General features: G+C 37.1%; 1 protein-coding gene across 2 annotated transcripts in view; it reads left to right on the forward strand.

Annotated features, from left to right (window-relative positions):
* The window catches only part of LOC131532186 (uncharacterized), a 62,150-nt gene extending 47,516 nt beyond the window's left edge, over positions 1–14,634 (forward strand). Inside the window, exons 10-11 of one of the 2 annotated variants that reach the window (XM_058763669.1) lie at positions 13,450–13,506; positions 13,608–14,634. Coding sequence is in view for 1 of the 2 variants with exons in the window: in XM_058763670.1 (XP_058619653.1) it covers positions 4,994–5,023 (30 nt within the window). In the remaining variant the exon portion in view is untranslated. Of the gene's footprint in view, positions 1–4,993; positions 5,621–13,449; positions 13,507–13,607 lie in introns of those variants that run through there. The other variant, XM_058763670.1, reaches the window with a different exon arrangement.
* The last annotated feature ends 3,330 nt before the right edge of the window (positions 14,635–17,964 follow it).

Genomic DNA, 17,964 nt, shown 5'->3' on the forward strand with positions numbered 1-17,964 from the left:
AAGTATTACTCACCCTTCAAGGAGAGGGCACTTGATAACGATTTTAGAGTTTGGCTTTGCAAATACTGCTCTTTTCAAACGCAATCCAGTCTGCGAGATTTTTTTTTGTTTGCCACAGCGATGTATATTAGCATTTAGCATCAAATTTTAATCATCTTCTTTTGCTGATAACTGAGTTACTTGGAGTTTTATAAGAAAGCCAAAGATGGATGTCTTCCCCAACACATCGTGTGATTTCTTTAACCCTACGGTACGTTAGCCACACTAAGTCACGTTGAGGATCTCTAGCTTAACGCCATACCTTCAGGATGCTAATCTGTCTTTGTTAGTCAGCCACGTGGTAACTCTCTACAGGCAAGCTTAAGACTGATCACCTGCCTCCTCTTCATCTAACTCTGCTATGCATGCATACTATACTGCAGCACTTTGTAACTGTCACAGATGCCACTTTTGGCAAGTCAACCAGTTTTGTGTTTCGTGTAACGTGTATGGTGTATGGTGGTGGTTTGACACAGATAGTGCTGTATAAGTGTAAAAGAAACTGAAATGATTCAGTCATCATGTTATCCATGCCTATTCCACTGTCTCATTGCATTTTAATTAATGAATGTTTACAAGTGGCACAAAAAAAAAAAAAATCAAATGAAGGAATCATTTATCAGTTTTCTTTTTTTTTTTTTTACAATGTAAATAAATGAATCTTCAAATGAAGAAATCCATAAAAGCCACATTTAAAATGGTTTAATGCATGTTTTAAAATATGGTTAAATATAAATAATTTTAAAATTAAGTTAATTCAAATCGACAAATAATGAATTGATTGAAAATCTGTTTATTTGTCACTTAATTGATTTGTTATTTTATTGTTAGATTTAACTACATTTTAGAAACTGGATAAAATAAACTGCTTTAAATGTCGAATTATTTAATTCCTTTTTAAAATTTTAGGCAAATATAGCAATAAAATAATACATAATCAGTTTTAAATACAGTCTTATAGAAACAAAAAATCCCACACACTTTCCCATCTTGCAAAAATCTAAAATTATTAAGCAACTTTTCAGTCCCATGACCTTTACAGTCAGTCAAATGCATGATTGTCAAATTACATCCTCGAGGTCATCCAAGTACATAATCATTGAGATATAAATAACCTTTAAACTGCATTCCCAAATGTTTTTCTTTATCCATTTGGCAATTGGGTTAAAAAAATAGAATAGTTTACTCATGGAAGCAACTGATGAACGTTTGACTGACATGCCTATTTGGCACACCGTAACTGCAATTTTACTTCTATTTCTGTCAGAATTAGACAAGAAATACGAGTAAGGAAAAGTATACCATGTCTGTATGCAAACGTCTGTAGAGGAGTTGTTTAAAGCAACAGCCAGTTGCCAGAGAAGAAGGTAGGTTATCTGTTTTCGCCCATGTGAACTTGTCAACCCAATCATTTTGAATGCACCTCTAGGGTGAAAAATATTCTCCAGGTTCACCGATGTCATTGGTTAGCCAGAAGCCAATCCCGTATAATCATACGTTAATTCAGAGAGCACACAGAGTTGAGCTTTGCTGTGCGGCGGGTAGCACAGGATTGTTTGTCTCCTCTCAAAACAGTTTTCATGCTAGTTTCCAGTGCCTTGGGTACACAGTCCACACATATACACACACACACACACACACACACACACATTCCCTCATACACTTACGTCTGACCCGGCTGACCCGTATCCGAAGAAGCATGACTTCCCTCAATAACAAGGATCATTGTCTACTTCCAGTGTTTCACTCTGGGACTTGTCCCTGTAATATTGCCTGTATTTGAACACCCTGCCCTTGCCATTCACTCCATCTTCAATCCCCATAGGTTATTACGCACCAAAGCTATCTGAAGCGGCTTATTCCCCAAGAGCTTGATCGCGTGATCAAATGCTAGATTGAAGAAAGTGGAATATATATACACAGAAGTAGCCATAATCCCCGTCGTCTCTGAGCAAATCCAATTGTAGTCACAGATAGGTAGAGTCAGCTAAAATTTGATTGAGGCCCACAAGTGGCATGGCAGACTTAATGCAATGTGACATTGTTATGAGTGGCGCCTTCGCACCTCTCCTTGTGATGTAATCTGAGCACTGCCGAAATGAGAAAGCGAGGCGTTGTCGGAGCCCATGTGCTCGGTCTATACAAGGAAATGGAAAATGCATGACAACATCATTTCTCCTCATAAGTGACTATTTGATTATGGAGAATATGAGATATTGACACTCTATCAGATGATAGAATTAGAATCGTCCCCCTTCATTGAAAAAGCTCATTGTTGTTGAGAAATTGTCGCTGTCTTGTTTCTTATCTGTGTATGGAGAACGAAAAAATACAGTTAATTTTATGTATCTGTGAATAATTAACACCATGCTTTACAATGGTTGGAAAAGGGCTTAGGATGATTGAGTCTCTGGCTCTTGTTTAGGGCAAGCCTGGTTCATACTAGGATGACTATACACTAATTTGATTTCACGCATCCCGTTGAAGATGCATTAATCTTTCGTAGCCCATCGCTCGCCCCAGAGCTGGTGAAGCAGGAGAGAGAGAGCATAGGGTTAGCAGATTGGGGGGGGTTCAAGTATGTGCCCACCATGTTAAGTATATTCCCATGCCAGTAGACGTGCTTCCTGAGGGCAAGCAGTGTGAATGCTAAATGGCGTCACAAGATGGCATTTACATCATTGATGAATTGTTTTTGTCCTCCTTCTGTATGGCTGCTTTTCCCTCTAATTCTTTCAGCAGCTCTTGCTGTTTGTTTTGCATTTCTGTCTATTCTAATGTAGTCTTGTACATAGTACTATGGAAGCTTACCAAGATATAAGATCGCAATAACCTTTTTTAGTTTTTATTCCAAAAAAATTCAAGCTTATATTATTATTTTTATTTTTTCAGAAATAAGCTTCTCTCCTTTCTTTCTCAGCTACACAGACTTGAGGAGTTCGTGCTCCTTCCCAATCTATGTGATTTATTCTCAGCAGTAAGTCACAAAGTTCAAGTGGTGATGATATTACAGTACTTTATAGATTTTGTGTTAATGAATATTTTACTTTTTATTCATGAGCCTATATGATATCAAGTTCTGTTGTGATGTTCACATTCAGTAAGCATTTCCTTTAGGTTAATCAGTTTTATTGTTTGTAATCCATTGTCTTTTTATGAGAAGGCAAATTTATCATATACTGTTACTGTATATGCTGCAAGAGTCATCATTTCTAAGTTTGTTTGTCTTGATTCAACAAAAGGGAACTGGATAGCAAGGATTTGGAGTGTCAACAAGTTTTTAGTTTTTTTCTCCATGAGAATGCATATTTTGCTGCCAAATAGTTTCTTCAATTGTAATCAGGTTGCAGCAGGGCCAAGTGTAGTATCACCCCATGAGTAACAAATTGTTAAAGGGATAGTTCACCCAAAAATGAAAATCACGCTCATGTCGTTCCAAATCCGTAAGACCTTCGTTCATCTTCACAAATTAACCTTTTCCGTGGTGAGTTTAAAATATTCCAGCGGTCCCCCCAGAGTGAGTTTTTTTTAGGTGACCGTTATTTTAGAACGTTTCCCCTTAATGTTTTCATGGCGACGCGTCATGATTGTCACGTGACACACCGCGGCCACAATAACACTGTACGACAGATGGATCGCTTTTATTTCGTTTTTACTTTTTTATTCAAAATATTCATAAACTTGCTTACCATATAATCAACTATCTGATATTCCGATTCACAAATATGTGCAAATGAGTGTGTTTTATCGTTTAAAAACAGTTCTGAATGATCTTGATCGTGATCTGTAATGTGATATGGGCGCCACCATGTTTGTTCGCGCTGCAGTTCAGAGAGTCCTGTCAGTCAGATTTACATCACGTAAATTCATCAATTTCTCGCGAAATACATGCAAGTAAGTGGCGGGTGAGATGGGAGAAGAATAGAGTGAACTTTATAGTTACTTACACTATGTGTATTTGATATTAATAAAACACGTCTGAAAATTATATTTGAATGGATTGTTATTGCTGCTTCCATAAATATCTGAGTGTATTTTACGAACTCTAAATGTATTGTTTTACTAGTACTTATGTGTATTTAAATGTCTAAAGCATAAAATAAACATTATGTGGTTAAAAACACTGCATAGATGCGATTATATGACAAGTGCAGCTGCATCTCAGCGTCAGTCAACGCGCGAAAACGCAGTTTGAATTTGGCAGTTATGCCACGTCACCGAACGTTCTAAATCCCATATGTGGGACCGTACTCCCAGCGGCACGGAAATGAAAATCCCATATGTGGGACCGTAGCGCTCAAAAGGTTAAGATATTTTGGATAAAATCGAGAGCTCTCTGACCCTGCATAGACAGCAATGGAACTACCATGTTCAATGTCCAGCATCACACGCATGCTTCGTGGTATTGTAAATGGCGGTGGAGACTGACACGGAAGAGCTTCATAAAATTAAGTTTGAACCACTGATGTCACATGGACTATTTTGACGATGACTTTACTACGTTTCTGGGCCTTGAACGTGTCAGTTGCATTGCTGTCTATGCAGGATCAGAAAGCTCTTGGATTTCATCAAAAATATCTTAATTTGTGTTTTGAAGATTAACGAAGGTCTTCCGGGTTTGGAACAAAATGAGGGTTAGCAATTAATGACAGAATTTTCATTTTTGGGTGAACTTGCGCTTTAATTGCTTTGGTGAATTTGCAGTTTCATTGGTAGAGAAAGGAAAGAAACATTACACAAACTTGCAGCCGTTGTTGCACCACACCTGAGAATTCAACCCAGCAACCTTTCTCTCCTGCCGCACTCTGAAATGGTAACCACTTTTATTACTTTTCATGTCATGTGGGTTTCAGTAATAAGGTGTATTTGTGGGTCAGGAACATGACATGGCTAAACTTTTGCATGGTGTCTGATGGTTCGAACTGAACAGTGACACATCTGTCTTTGGTTACAGATCATTGGAAGTCTTGTTTGTGAGAAATGATGATACCCCAAGGGTCAGATTGGAGGCAACTGTGCTCGCCAAGATAGCAACCCCAGTCAAGTTATCAAAAGCAAATTTCCAGCACTGAGGCTTCTTTTCATATCCTGTTTTGAAGGGGATAAAATATCACCCACCCCCAAGAGGACTAATATGCCTTGTGCATCTGACAGTCTGTTGATATCAAAGAAATGGTGGGGTGTGTTTTGTTACTTTGTCTCAGGCCAAACATACTGTGTCCCTACAATGGCCTCGTTCATCAGCCATCCAAAATTGGTCCTTGGACACCTAGCACTGAATGTTTTCTTGGCTCATTTGGGATACATTTGAGGAAGTCTGCTGTGAAGGCATCAAACAGACATCTGCAAAGTCTACAACTGGCCCCCATACTCTCCTGGCTTTCAAAGACGTATGATAAGGGAATGGAAATATGAAAATGCACTTGGCAGGGGGTAGTGAGAATGCAATTTCCACCCTGCCTATTTCTCTCGGCCTGCTTAGGGGAAAGAGTTTCAGTCCTCTGATGTTCCTGTGCATCAGGTCTCAGAGAAGCTTCTGTAGTTAGAAGTTGATAGAGCTGGGCTCACACGCAGGAGGAGATTTAAATTAACATTACATGTGGCCTTTCATGTTTCTGAGGTTTGGCGGAACTGTATGGACTTACAGTTACCAAAGCTGCTTGCACCTTTTCTGTTCTGTGGCACAATATAAAAGCTGGCATATCAAATACTGGTTTTCTTTTTTGGGGGGCTTGTTTATGTGTGGGTTTATTGGGAAATCTCGATAGATTGATAGATAGGAATTGAGACTTTCTAATGGCAGTGACTCGAGTACTTGAAGGGTGTTCAAGCAATTGAGGATTACATATAGAAAATAATGTTGATCAATGTTGACACAGGAAACTAATTAAAATAGGGACTTGCAGAATTTAATTTGAATGCAGCTCTTATTTTTCTTATGTGCTGGTTTGCAATTTCATTTTTTGTAAAAAGTAATATTGCACTAAAGTCAAGTGGCATTCATCTGTACCAATTTCAAGCTGAAGTCATCAGGTTAAACCAGCCCTTGTCGAGTATTTCTCGGTGGAAGGATGCTTCCAGGAGGGCATGCTGCATATCAGCATTTCTTCAGTCACAGAAAGGGCCACTGAGAGGTTAATTTGAGAGCCAAATGCATGAAGGACGGATAGCAGCGGCAGAATTTGATTAGCTTTTCCCGCTCAGTAAATAAGTGAATTAATGGCAGCTATTGTCCTTGAGATTTATTTTCTGAAAGCCTTCAGTGGAAAGGAAATGAACCCTGAGCATGGGGGTGTGCAGTTGCTGGGGTAGGGGTCCATGTCTGAAGTATGATCTCGTATTGGAGACCTCTTATTATTCAGCGTTGGGGCGGAGCCTTTAGGTGCACTAGAGCACTGAGGTTTAGGGATTATATTATGATTCAGAATGAGCTGGTTGATTACATTTTTCTAAGACTTGCTAGAGCAGCACAAGCATGTTCTGATTTGACACCCTCAAATAAACAGTCAAATTAAAGCTGTTTACATGAAAGATTGACGATTTACTGTGATTGTAAGTTATTGATTACAAAAATAAATAAATATTCAACTTTTGCACTTTTTCATATACTGTATATAAAAATCCATATTAAAATGTAATATTACATATGAATATTATTTATTTTATAAATATAAAAGAAATGTCTGTTTTTCATTAAATGTTAATTTTCTTTCTGAAATGTAAAGTTATAATTATATTTATTTTTTTTATTTTTATTCTGGTAATAGAATAAAATAATAATTAAATTTGTGGAATTTTTCATATATATGTCTGCAAGAAATGTCTTTGTCATTAAATTGAAATCTAAGATTATATATATATATATATATATATATATATATATATATATATATATATATATATATATATATACACACACACACACACACACACACACACACACACACACACACACACACCAACCTGGTCTCATAAAAATATGTACCTTTGCGCACTTTTGTGCGACACCGTTTATGTACCTTGCTGCACGTTTCGCCGCAGTTTGAAATAGAAATGTCCACTGAGTGGCGCTAAAACACAGGTTCAATATGTGAACCCTGGCACGTTTTTATTACGTAGATATTGGTACGTATTGCTGTTTTTTTATTACATTGCTTCAGATTCAGAATTCAGATATCCGGGGACTGTCGCTAAAAGTTAATGCTCTATCGTGTTGGAAATATGCCCTACACCAAATCCAACCCTAAACCTACCCGATAGTGTTAACAAATGCAAAACTGATATAAAAACATATTAGCTGATGCAACTGCGCCATTTGAGCTTCCTTTTACACAGGTTTGAACTGCTTTGTCGAACCGTAGTTACGGGATTCGAACCGGTGCTTCTCGTCTCCTAAGTCCGTCTCCGTCTCCGTACTCCGTGAGCTACCGAACAAACTTGTCATCTATGAAAACCCATAGATATGAAGCTGAATATGTGTGATGCTAACGTTCAAAAGCATCAGTTTTCAAATCTCCCAGCATATTAATATTGTTTTGAAGTCATAGCATGATATTCTTCAAGTAATTGTGCGAAAATTACGCTTTATTAATTGCAACTCTGTAAATTTGTGTGAAAGTGTTCATTTATTTTGGAAACTGCAGTGATATGTGCTTATTGGTACGTATTTAATGTCACGCTAAAAAGTGCACCCAGGTACGTAAATGCCATGAGACCAGGTAGACATATACATATTATTATTATTATTATTATTATTATAACAACAACAACAACAACAACAACAAAGAAAAGTTATAAATTGATTTGTATTTTAATGAGTCAAATGAGTATTTGACCCCTTGGCAAAACATGACTTAGTACTTGGTGGCAAAACCCTTGTTGGCAATCACAGAGGTCAGACGTTTCTTGTAGTTGGCCACCAGGTTTTCACACATCTCAGGAGGGATTTTGTTCCACTCCTCTTTGCAGATCCTCTCCAAGTCATTAAAGTTTTGATGCTGACGTTTGGCAACTCGAACCTTCAGATTTTCTATGGGATTAAGGTCTGGAGACTGGCTAGGCCACTCCAGGACCTTAATGTGCTTCTTCTTGAGCCACTTCTTTGTCGCCTTGGCCGTGTGTTTTGGGTCATTGTCATGCTGTAATAGCCATCCACAACCCATTTTCAGTGCCCTGGCTGGCTTCAATGCCCTGGTCCTGACGGTACATTGCCCCGTCCATCGTCCCTTTGATGCGGTGCAGTTGTGCTGTCCCCTTAGCAGGAAAACACCCCCAAAGCATAATGTTTCCACCTCCATGTTTGACGGTGGGGATGGTGTTCTTGGGGTCATAGGCAGCATTCCTCCTCCTCCAAACACGGCGAGTTGAGTTGATGCCAAAGAGCTCGATTTTGGTCTCATCTGACCACAACACTTTCAGTTCTCCTCTGAATCATTGGCAAACTTTAAACTTTCAGTCCTTCACGGCGTAGTGTTACCAATTGTTTTCTTGGTTACTATGGTCCCAGCTGCCTTGAGATCGTTGACAAGATCCTCCCATGTAGTTCTGGGCTGATTCCTCACCGTTCTCATGATCATTGAAACTCCACGAGGTGAGATCTTGCATGGAGCCCCAGTCCGAGGGAGATTGACAATTATTTTGTGTTTCTTCCATTTGCGAATAATCGCACCAACTGTTGTCACCTTCTCACCAAGCTGCTTGGCGATGGTCTTGTAGCCCATTCCAACCTTGTGTAGGTCTACAATCTTGTCCCTGACATCCTTGGACAGCTCTTTGGTCTTGGCCATGGTGGAGAGGTGGGAATCTGATTGATTGATTGCTTCTGTGGACAGGTGTCTTTTATACAGGTAACACGCTGAGATTAGATGCACTCTCTTAAAGGGAGACAGCTAACAGCTCCTTGTATAAAAGACACCTGGGAGCCAGAAATCTTGCTGATTGATAGGGGATCAAATACTTATTTGACTCATTAAAATGCAAATCAATTTATAACTTTTTTGAAATGCATTTTTCTGGATTTTTTTGTTGTTGTTCTGTCTCTCACTGTTCAAATAGACTGATCATTTCTTTTTCAGTTGGCAAACGTACAAAATCAGCAGGGGATCAAATAATTTTTCCCCCAACTGTATATATATATATATATATATATATATATATATTAGTCCTGTCAAAATTAGCGCGTTAACGCAGGCAATTAATTTCTTCAGTGTAACGCATTAAAAATATTTAACGCCTTTAACACAGGGGCAGGGCTAGTGTTGGCCACCCCACTCACAACTGCTGCCTCTGTCTCTTTTTTTTCTTGCTAAGAAGGGCAAGAAATTTATTTATGCTGCCTTCACGTGCTATCGGAATTATCGTAAATATGAGTTTCCTAATCAGAAATTGAACGTGAACGGCCTCTCAAGTCGTATTTACTACTGTGAAATTCGGAAATAATTTTGATACCCGAGTTTCCTAGTTGGGCATATCATAAACTTTAAACATGGTGGAGGGAACAACCATTGCTGCTGTCAATGCTGTTCTCACAACAACTACATCCCTTTGTCTTGTCGCAAATGTAGTGTATTTATAGGCTAGATATGAACGATCATGTGAAGCATATTGTATGTTTTATAAGCAATGAAATAAGCATGTATTTGACCGAAATTCCAGAATTGTCAGCGAACTGCATGTATAGCGCAGTGAATGTTATGATTGTCAACCAATGGGATGCTACATTTTATTCTTTCCGACATTAAAGCACTTGAATACGACAAGCTCGTAATCACGACATCATGGGTGGGAAATAGGAAATTTCCGGTAGCATGTGAAGGCAGCATTAGTTACAGAACATCTTTACGAGCACATCAAACAGGAGATGTTTCAAAGGCGCATTCCACTTTACCTCAGCGTCAGGCGCGAGTCAAACGAGCGCGGAAAACGGTAGGCTACTGTACTCGGCGCGCATGCTCTTCAATCGCACTCACAAAGGCACCGGCGTGCGCTGTGGCTGTTATCATATCATATATCAAAGCGCGAAAGAAACGGCGTGCATGCAATGTCGTGGTCCGTTAAGTCATGAAAGTGATTAAATCTGTGCATGCATGTATTATATGTTATATATGAGTCGCAATTAAGAACATGTCTCTGAAATGGATTTCAAAACTGTCCTGGAGCAGCCCAGCACTGTCACCCTCATCTAACACACCCGATTCAACTCGTCAGCTCATTAATAGAGACTTTAAGACCTGAAGTGAAAGAGTTGAGAGAAAATAAGATGTGTGAGATCCGTGCCATGTTCAGTAGCTGCAGCTCTTAAAGAAACAGCACCCAAAATAACCTATTAATCTAACCAAGCTTCTGTGATGTCTGTTCATCAAAAAACAAAAGAAAAAAGAGGAAATCAATAACTTTTATAGCTTTAAGGATTCATCTATATTTAATTTAGAATTTAGTGTTTGATAACTTTATTCAATTTTTGTATATTTCCTGCTGAAGGGCACAGGTAGCTAAATATGACATTTGTTATAATGGGTTTATGTGAAGATTGTTTAAAGTTCACTTAAATTATAAGTTATTTTATTAAGGTCTAATAAATATTAAAATTGATTGCTCTCAATTATACTGTAATGTTAAATGACTATAGGTTGGTTGGCAAATCCTACCAAAATATTTTCCTAAAATATTAGGAAAAAAATAAAAATTTTATAGAGGCATCAGTATTGGTACCAGTGATACTGGCCTTCAGTAATAAAAAAAGATGCCATTAAACAAATATTTTAAAAAATACTGTTTTTATGTTGTTTCTACATTAATTCGAAGATTAAATGTGAAATTATTGCAATATAAAAGTATACTTAAAAAGTTTAATGTTAGGTGGGATTAATCGCGATTAATTTATGAAAAAACATGCGATTAATTAGTTAATTTTTTTTAATCGATTACCAGCACCTTTATACATACATATACAGGTGCATCTCAATAAATTAGAATGTCGTGAAAAAGTTCATTTTTTCTTGGAAGTTATTTCAAAAAGTGAAACTTTCATATATTTTAGATTCATTGCATGTAAAGTAAAACATTTCAAAAGTTTTTTTTGTTTTAATTTTGATTAACAGCTCATGAAAGTCAAAAATCAGTATCTCAAAATATTAGAATATTTACATTTGAGTTTCAATTAATGACCATCCCTACAGTATAAATTCCGGGTATCTCTTGTTCTTTGAAACCACAATAATGGAGAAGACTGCTGACTTGGCAATGATCCAGAAGACGATCACGCCCTCCACAAAGAGGGCAAGTCACAGAGGGTCATTACTGAAAGGTGTGGCTGTTTACAGAGTGCTGTATCAAAGCATATTAAATGCAAAGTTGACTGGAAGGAAGAATTTGGGTAGGAGAAGGTGTACAAACAACAGGGATGACTTCAAGCTTGAGAATACTGTCAAGCAAAGCTGATTCAAACACTTGTGAAAGCTTCACAAGGAGTGGACTGAAGCTGGAGTCAGTGCATCAAGAGTCATCATGCTCAGACGTCTTCAGCAAAAGGGCTACTAAGCCACTTCTGAACCAGAGACAACGTCAGAAGCATCTTACCTGGGCTGTGGAGAAAAAGAACTGGACTGTTGCTCAGTGGTCCAAAGTCCTCTTTTCAGATGAAAGTAAATTTTGCATTTCATTTGGAAATCAAGGTCCCAAAGTCTGGAGGAAGAGTGGAGAGGCACAGAATCCATGTTGCTTGAAGTCCAGTGTGAAGTTTCCACAGTCAGTGATGATTTGGGCTGCCATGTCATCTGCTGGTGTTGGCCCACTGTGTTTTCTGAAGTCCACAGTCAACTTCAATAAAACTTTTTTTTTATTGGTCTTATGAAGTATTCTAATTTGTTGAGATAGTGAATTGGTGGGTTTTTGTTAAATGTGAGCCAAAATCATCACAATTAAAAGAACCAAAGACTTAAACTACTTCAGTCTGTGTGCATTGAATTTATTTAATACACGAGTTTCACAATTTGAGCTGAATTACTGAAATAAATGAACTTTTCCATGACATTCTAATTTATTGAGATGCACCTTTATATGCATATACATACATATACAGTATATATATATATATATATATATATATATACACACATACATACATATATAAATGTTTATAATGTGTATTTTTATTCATATACATATATAAATATGTTTGTGTATTTTTATTTATGTCTGTACATTTTTTTATTTCATTACGTTACATTTTCAAATGTTTTTTTGTTTTTTTTTACAATTTATTATGTTACAATACAAAAGTATTATTCAATATTCAAAATATCACTTACACTGGCCAACAGTCAAAGGCTGTTTAGCTAAACTTAACGTTCACTTGGCATGACTTGACACTCCTTAGCTTATATTGAACAGTCACATTCTCTGAATCTAGAAGGTACTAAAGTGTAATCTTAAAAGCTTTGTAGGCAATTAAGGCTCTAGTTACATATGGGGCTAAAGCACATCCCACTATATTTGCTAATATTATTACTTAGCTCTGCTAATATTTGTTCTGGCTGAATGAGGGACTCTCATACTTTTGGCTGTGTTCAGCAGGCTTTGGTGAGGCTAATTCCCCATCTCACAGCTTCCCTTTGCGGTGGATTTGACCGCCTGGATGTGCACATGCTGTGGACTTCATCCACATATGGCTTCAGCTATATAGCAATCATTCCCAGCTGGTGTCTCAATTTAGAACCGTGGTCGCCGGTCATTCTTTACGCACTGGCTAGAAAATTAAGTCCATTTCTTTTAGCTTTGTGGTGTGTATTTAAATTAGAGTTCATTTGCATATTTCCTCTGAGAGGAAAATGGCTTTAGATGCTGATCTTGATTAATGAACTCTCATCAGGCAGATTAATATATATTCTGTCACACTTTAAGGACTGCGTTACAGCAATTAGTTCGGGCTTGATTTGGCTCTCGTTCTCGTTCAGCCCTCAGACAATTTCTCGCTCGCAAAAATATACTTCAGTGAAGACATTTAGAAATTTTATGGTGATATTTTCAGAACGGTTAAAGTATGTGGTCTAATCAGCCAAGGAGCTCTTAAGATGACACTCACACTAGCCAAAAGCCTTCTCCACTTTAGAAATGCTACAGTGAAGCTTCACGCTCACGTTCAGTGTATTAATGCCTCTTGAAGTAATTGGGTATGCCATTAAGGAAGTGGATTTGCTATCGGGAAATGCATGCATGCGCGCACTTGGCACAACACCTCATTAATAACTGTTGTTGTTTTATTTTCCCCCTGCTGCCGTTGCGGAGGGGCAGAACGTTGTGCCAGGGTGGACTGAAGATGACAGGGAGATAAATTTTTCTGACTTCCTGCTTCCCATTCAAATTAAAGACACACCTTGTGAATGCAAACTCAATCTGTGTTTTGTCTCATAGGAGCACTTGCATCTGACCTTTGACCTCACAACTCAAACAGAAAGCAATGGCTGTCAGGTAAGTAGAATTTTTGGCATTTCCCCAAATAAGTGTCTCTACTCAAAGACACACATAAACAGCACCGTCTTATTCTAAAATGTGTTTTGTACTCATGATAGATGTATGAGGACTACGCCGGCTCAAACACCTGTCAGCTAGAGGAAGGCGGTCGTGAGTGATCATCTCTGGTCACACGTATTGCCTCTGCAACACTCCAGACAGCTTAATCAGCAGAATCTTGAAGGCAGGAATTCATCACTCATTACTTTGCTGGCTATCAGCAATTAGCAGTGGGAGGTAGATGATCCTGCTTCTAGAGGCCAGGATCAATCCGTCCATCTGTGCTCCACTACCAGGGGCAAGTGCAGCCTCACGTTCGCTGCATGATGGATGCATGGAATGGCACTGTGTTACTGGTAATGTGGCGTGATAAATATTGTGACTGGAATATTGTTTGTGAATTTGCAGAAAACATGGTTGATTAATTATTTGAGGTGTATTTCACTGGCTAGATGTGAATATTTAACGCATTTTACCACATTTAAATAGTGGCATAGAGAAATTTTAGTGCAAAATCGCATTTAGAAATGTAAATGAATCAAAATTTACCGTAAAAACATTTTATAATGTTACAAAAAAAAAAATAATTTAAAATAATTGCTATTTATTTTTTACTTGAACCTGGAAATAACAAAAGTACAAAAGTATTAAGCATCACAACTGTTGTCAATATTGGAAATAATAAGAAATGTTTCTTGAACACCAAATCAGCATATTAAAATGATTTCTGAAGGATCACGTGACACTAAAAACTAACAGGAATAAATTACTATTATAATTTTGAATATATTTACATAGAAAAGGTTATTTTCAATAATATTTATTTCACAATATTACTGTTTTTACTGTATTTTTGATCAAATAAATCTTTTTAAAGAAGATAAGCATAAGAGACTTTCAAAAAAAAAAAAACCGCACAAAGAAAAAAATATATAAACACACAAAGACCCCAAACTTTTTAACAGAAGTGTGTCCGTATACATGCATACATATATATATCCAACAACAACAAAATAAAAAACATAATAACACTATGGTGTTTTTTGGTACTTTTGTGTTAGTAACACTTTGCTCTTGAATTTAATTCACCCAAGTCCTGAACTATTGCTCAGGAAATAGGAACCGTTTTCTTGCTTCAAAAGGAACCTGATTTGGGAACTCAGCATAGGGACTGTATGACAGTAACGAAAACTCTGTAAAGGAAGATAAATCCTGGGTTTTACCTGAGGTTATTTCTTCTTCCCTTCTCTTACAGAAGTTAATAAACTCTGGTCAATAGCAGTCAGACACCTAACACTAGATAGGGGAGAAGGGAAGGAAAGAAACTCCAGTAATCCTCCTCTTCTATTATGTTTCTTTATTGTTCTGTGCCTCATGCCTTTCAGCGGTGGAAGCATAAACTGCCCTTAATAAGAAGCAAATCTCATCAACTGGAAAGAGAGAGAAGTTATTTTCTGCTCCTGCATGAGGAATGTTTCTTCTCTGCTCCTAATTACACAGAATGAAATAAGGCTGTGATATTGCGCAGAATTTTATTGTGGCAATAATTCCCTGGTCCTGGTGGCATTATGCTGTATGAACAGACTGGGAGAATGTATCTTTGCTGAATCTAAGGTTTTGCATCAGCTGCTGGCCTTCATGGAGTCAATCTTGAGGTGTAACTGTTATTGGAAGTGAGGCAGTGTGGCATTGTGGCATTGTGGGTGAAGAGAGACCTGTCCTCCACCTTTTCTATGATTTTGTGAAATGTCATCAAAGTCACTGGCTGAACGCTTCAGAATATAGTTGCAAGGTTGGGATTTCCTTTCATTTGTGTGTGCTCCATTGTGTGTTTTGGATGGCTCTTGAGAATTTTCCTTCTGTGATCCAAATTGGTGAAATTTTAACAGTACCATAACCAAGGTAATCCAACGTTAAAGATGCTGACAGCAAGTAATACCTTTTTTTCACTTTCTGCCATTACAAATAAATCTAGTAAGAAAGTCTAACATATTTCAGGACAAACTTGTTTACAGAAGAGCTCAAATTCATGCATGCTTTTTCTTTTTCAATTAACTCTAGACTGAAAATTGTTATACAGTAGGTCCCATCTGTGGAAAAAGATACACTGGGAAAAAAATAATCTTTTTCCAGTCTTGGCCATTCAGAATAAGCCATTAATTGTTAAATTAAAAAAAAAAGAATTTAAATAAAATAAAATAAATTTACAATAAACTTAACAAAAATAAATTATAGGGAATATGTATTTATTAGATACAGGGTTATATGTATATTAGATACAGGATTATTATACTAAAAGTTAACTAAAATTAAAACTAAACCCATAAACATATTTGAAAAATTATAAAAACTGATTTTATTTCAGTTAGTTGTTTCAGTCAATCATTTCTCATTTTCATTGTTTAACTTGATGTACTAACATAAAATCTAAAACTGAAATAAAAATTATTTTAAAAAACTGTTGTATTACAAATTAAGAGTTTATTTGCAAAAACAGATAACTCCGTTTTTTTTTTTTTTAATTTTCAAAAATTGTTTTTTATTATGTTATCATGTTTTTGTTTTATTGTGTCAGTTAGCTGTATTTCTTAGTTATTTTTACTTAATCAAAATAACCCAACTGCAGTTTGATTGAGATTAATTGGAATGCACAATGAAAAAACATGATTTTTAAGTTATCCGTTTTTGCAAATGAACTCTTCAAATGATAACTAATAAAAATGCCCAAAACACACAACAAAATTAAAACTATTTCAAAAGATGAATAAAAACTAATTATGTTAATGATACTAAAGCAACACTGATTGGATATATCTAGACTGTCTTATACATATATACTGTATATAGATAGACAGATAGATAAAAATCAAATATGTCAAATATATCAAATATCGCTCCTCTATCAACCATCATGAAGTCATTTTCCTGCAGTTTGGGTGATTGGCTTAAAACAATATGCACACAGATGACAGATTTCAACTTCAGGGAGGTCTTGCGCTAGCTGAGTGAGTACCATTGAGATGAACATGAATCCTAATGGATACCTCTCTCCAGGAATTATTATTAAACCTCCTTGAGAGACAATCCAAGTGTATTTTTCTTGGCTCTGTGCGAGACCAGAATACCAAAGGCACATTTTAAACCAATCAAACACTGCATATCTGCATGTTGTAACAGCCTGAGGCTCTTATTTCTGCTGCATTCTCGGTATGGTAAATTATTGCTTTGTTTACAATTGGATTTTGCTTAGCTTACAGTCATCTATCTTGGGCACCTTATTGCACTTATTTGCAATATGATAACAACTTAAGTTCAATTTTACAGCTTTAACTAGACCTGCTGGGAATATGTTTGTTCTCGGCACCATGACTGGAAGATGTCCCCATCACTCCAATTCCATATTACTGTCACGTAAAGCGTGGCAATGTAATTATTCCATATGAATTATACCATGCAGTATCTCTCAGTCAATGATTGGGGAGGCAAAATTAGCTCCTCAAGGTAATTGAAGCCTCCCGACTAAGAGGCGTTAGATAAATTAGCCAAAGTTTAAGATTGTTTTCTCCTTCTCCTTGTTTAATTTCAGAAAGCATCACATTGCAAAACCCTTGACAACAATTTAGGAGAGGCGAGAGTTTAGAAAGGCAATTGGCTGTACCGATTGTGGACCACTGGCGGCTTCGAAGAGAGACCCTGAACAATTTCGCCTTTCACTCTGTGCCATTCTTTTGAGTTATTATTCTGTTGCCTCAGTACTGCAAATGTTAACTAACCGAGAACCACGCTCCAGCTGCAAATGTATTTGGCTGTTTGACTTTCCAACGAGGGATCAAATGCAAATCATCCACAAAAAAACTCCTTCGTGAAGCACAGTCATTCGTCCCCTGGGAGATTCAGAGGCAGACGTTAAACAAGATAGTAATATTGCTGAAATGAGCAGCAGAACACATTCAGCTCATTGTGAAAATTGGAGTTTTTTTGTTTTGAGTGGGCGAGAGTGGAAGATGATTTCTAATGTGTGCTCAGTTTTGGGGTCGGGGGTGTTTGGTTGTAACTGCGGTGAACATATTATCATCTAAATCACAGTTTATGTGTAATGGCAGGATCCCATGTTTAAAAGATGCCATTTTTCTGTGACTGTGATTGAATAGTAGCACTATTTCATACATAGTGCTTTTAAGCATCTGGTATGATTAGAATTGCTGTCACTTTACTCACTGGCTCACTTAATGTCCTCTTAAGTGTTGCTGCCATCTCACTATTCAAACTATACGCTTTAGTCCCTTTGTGATTTAGATCCATTTAGAATACACACTATAATGAGGACTTTTTTTTTTCTTTCTCCTTGGCCTCTATTACCTCATTGCTTTCTGGTGCTGGATCATAATCCAATTGCGTGTCCTTGAAGTGGATAAA

This window comes from Onychostoma macrolepis, chromosome 23, assembly GCF_012432095.1.
Source record: "Onychostoma macrolepis isolate SWU-2019 chromosome 23, ASM1243209v1, whole genome shotgun sequence".
Classification (NCBI taxonomy): Eukaryota; Metazoa; Chordata; class Actinopteri; order Cypriniformes; family Cyprinidae; genus Onychostoma; species Onychostoma macrolepis.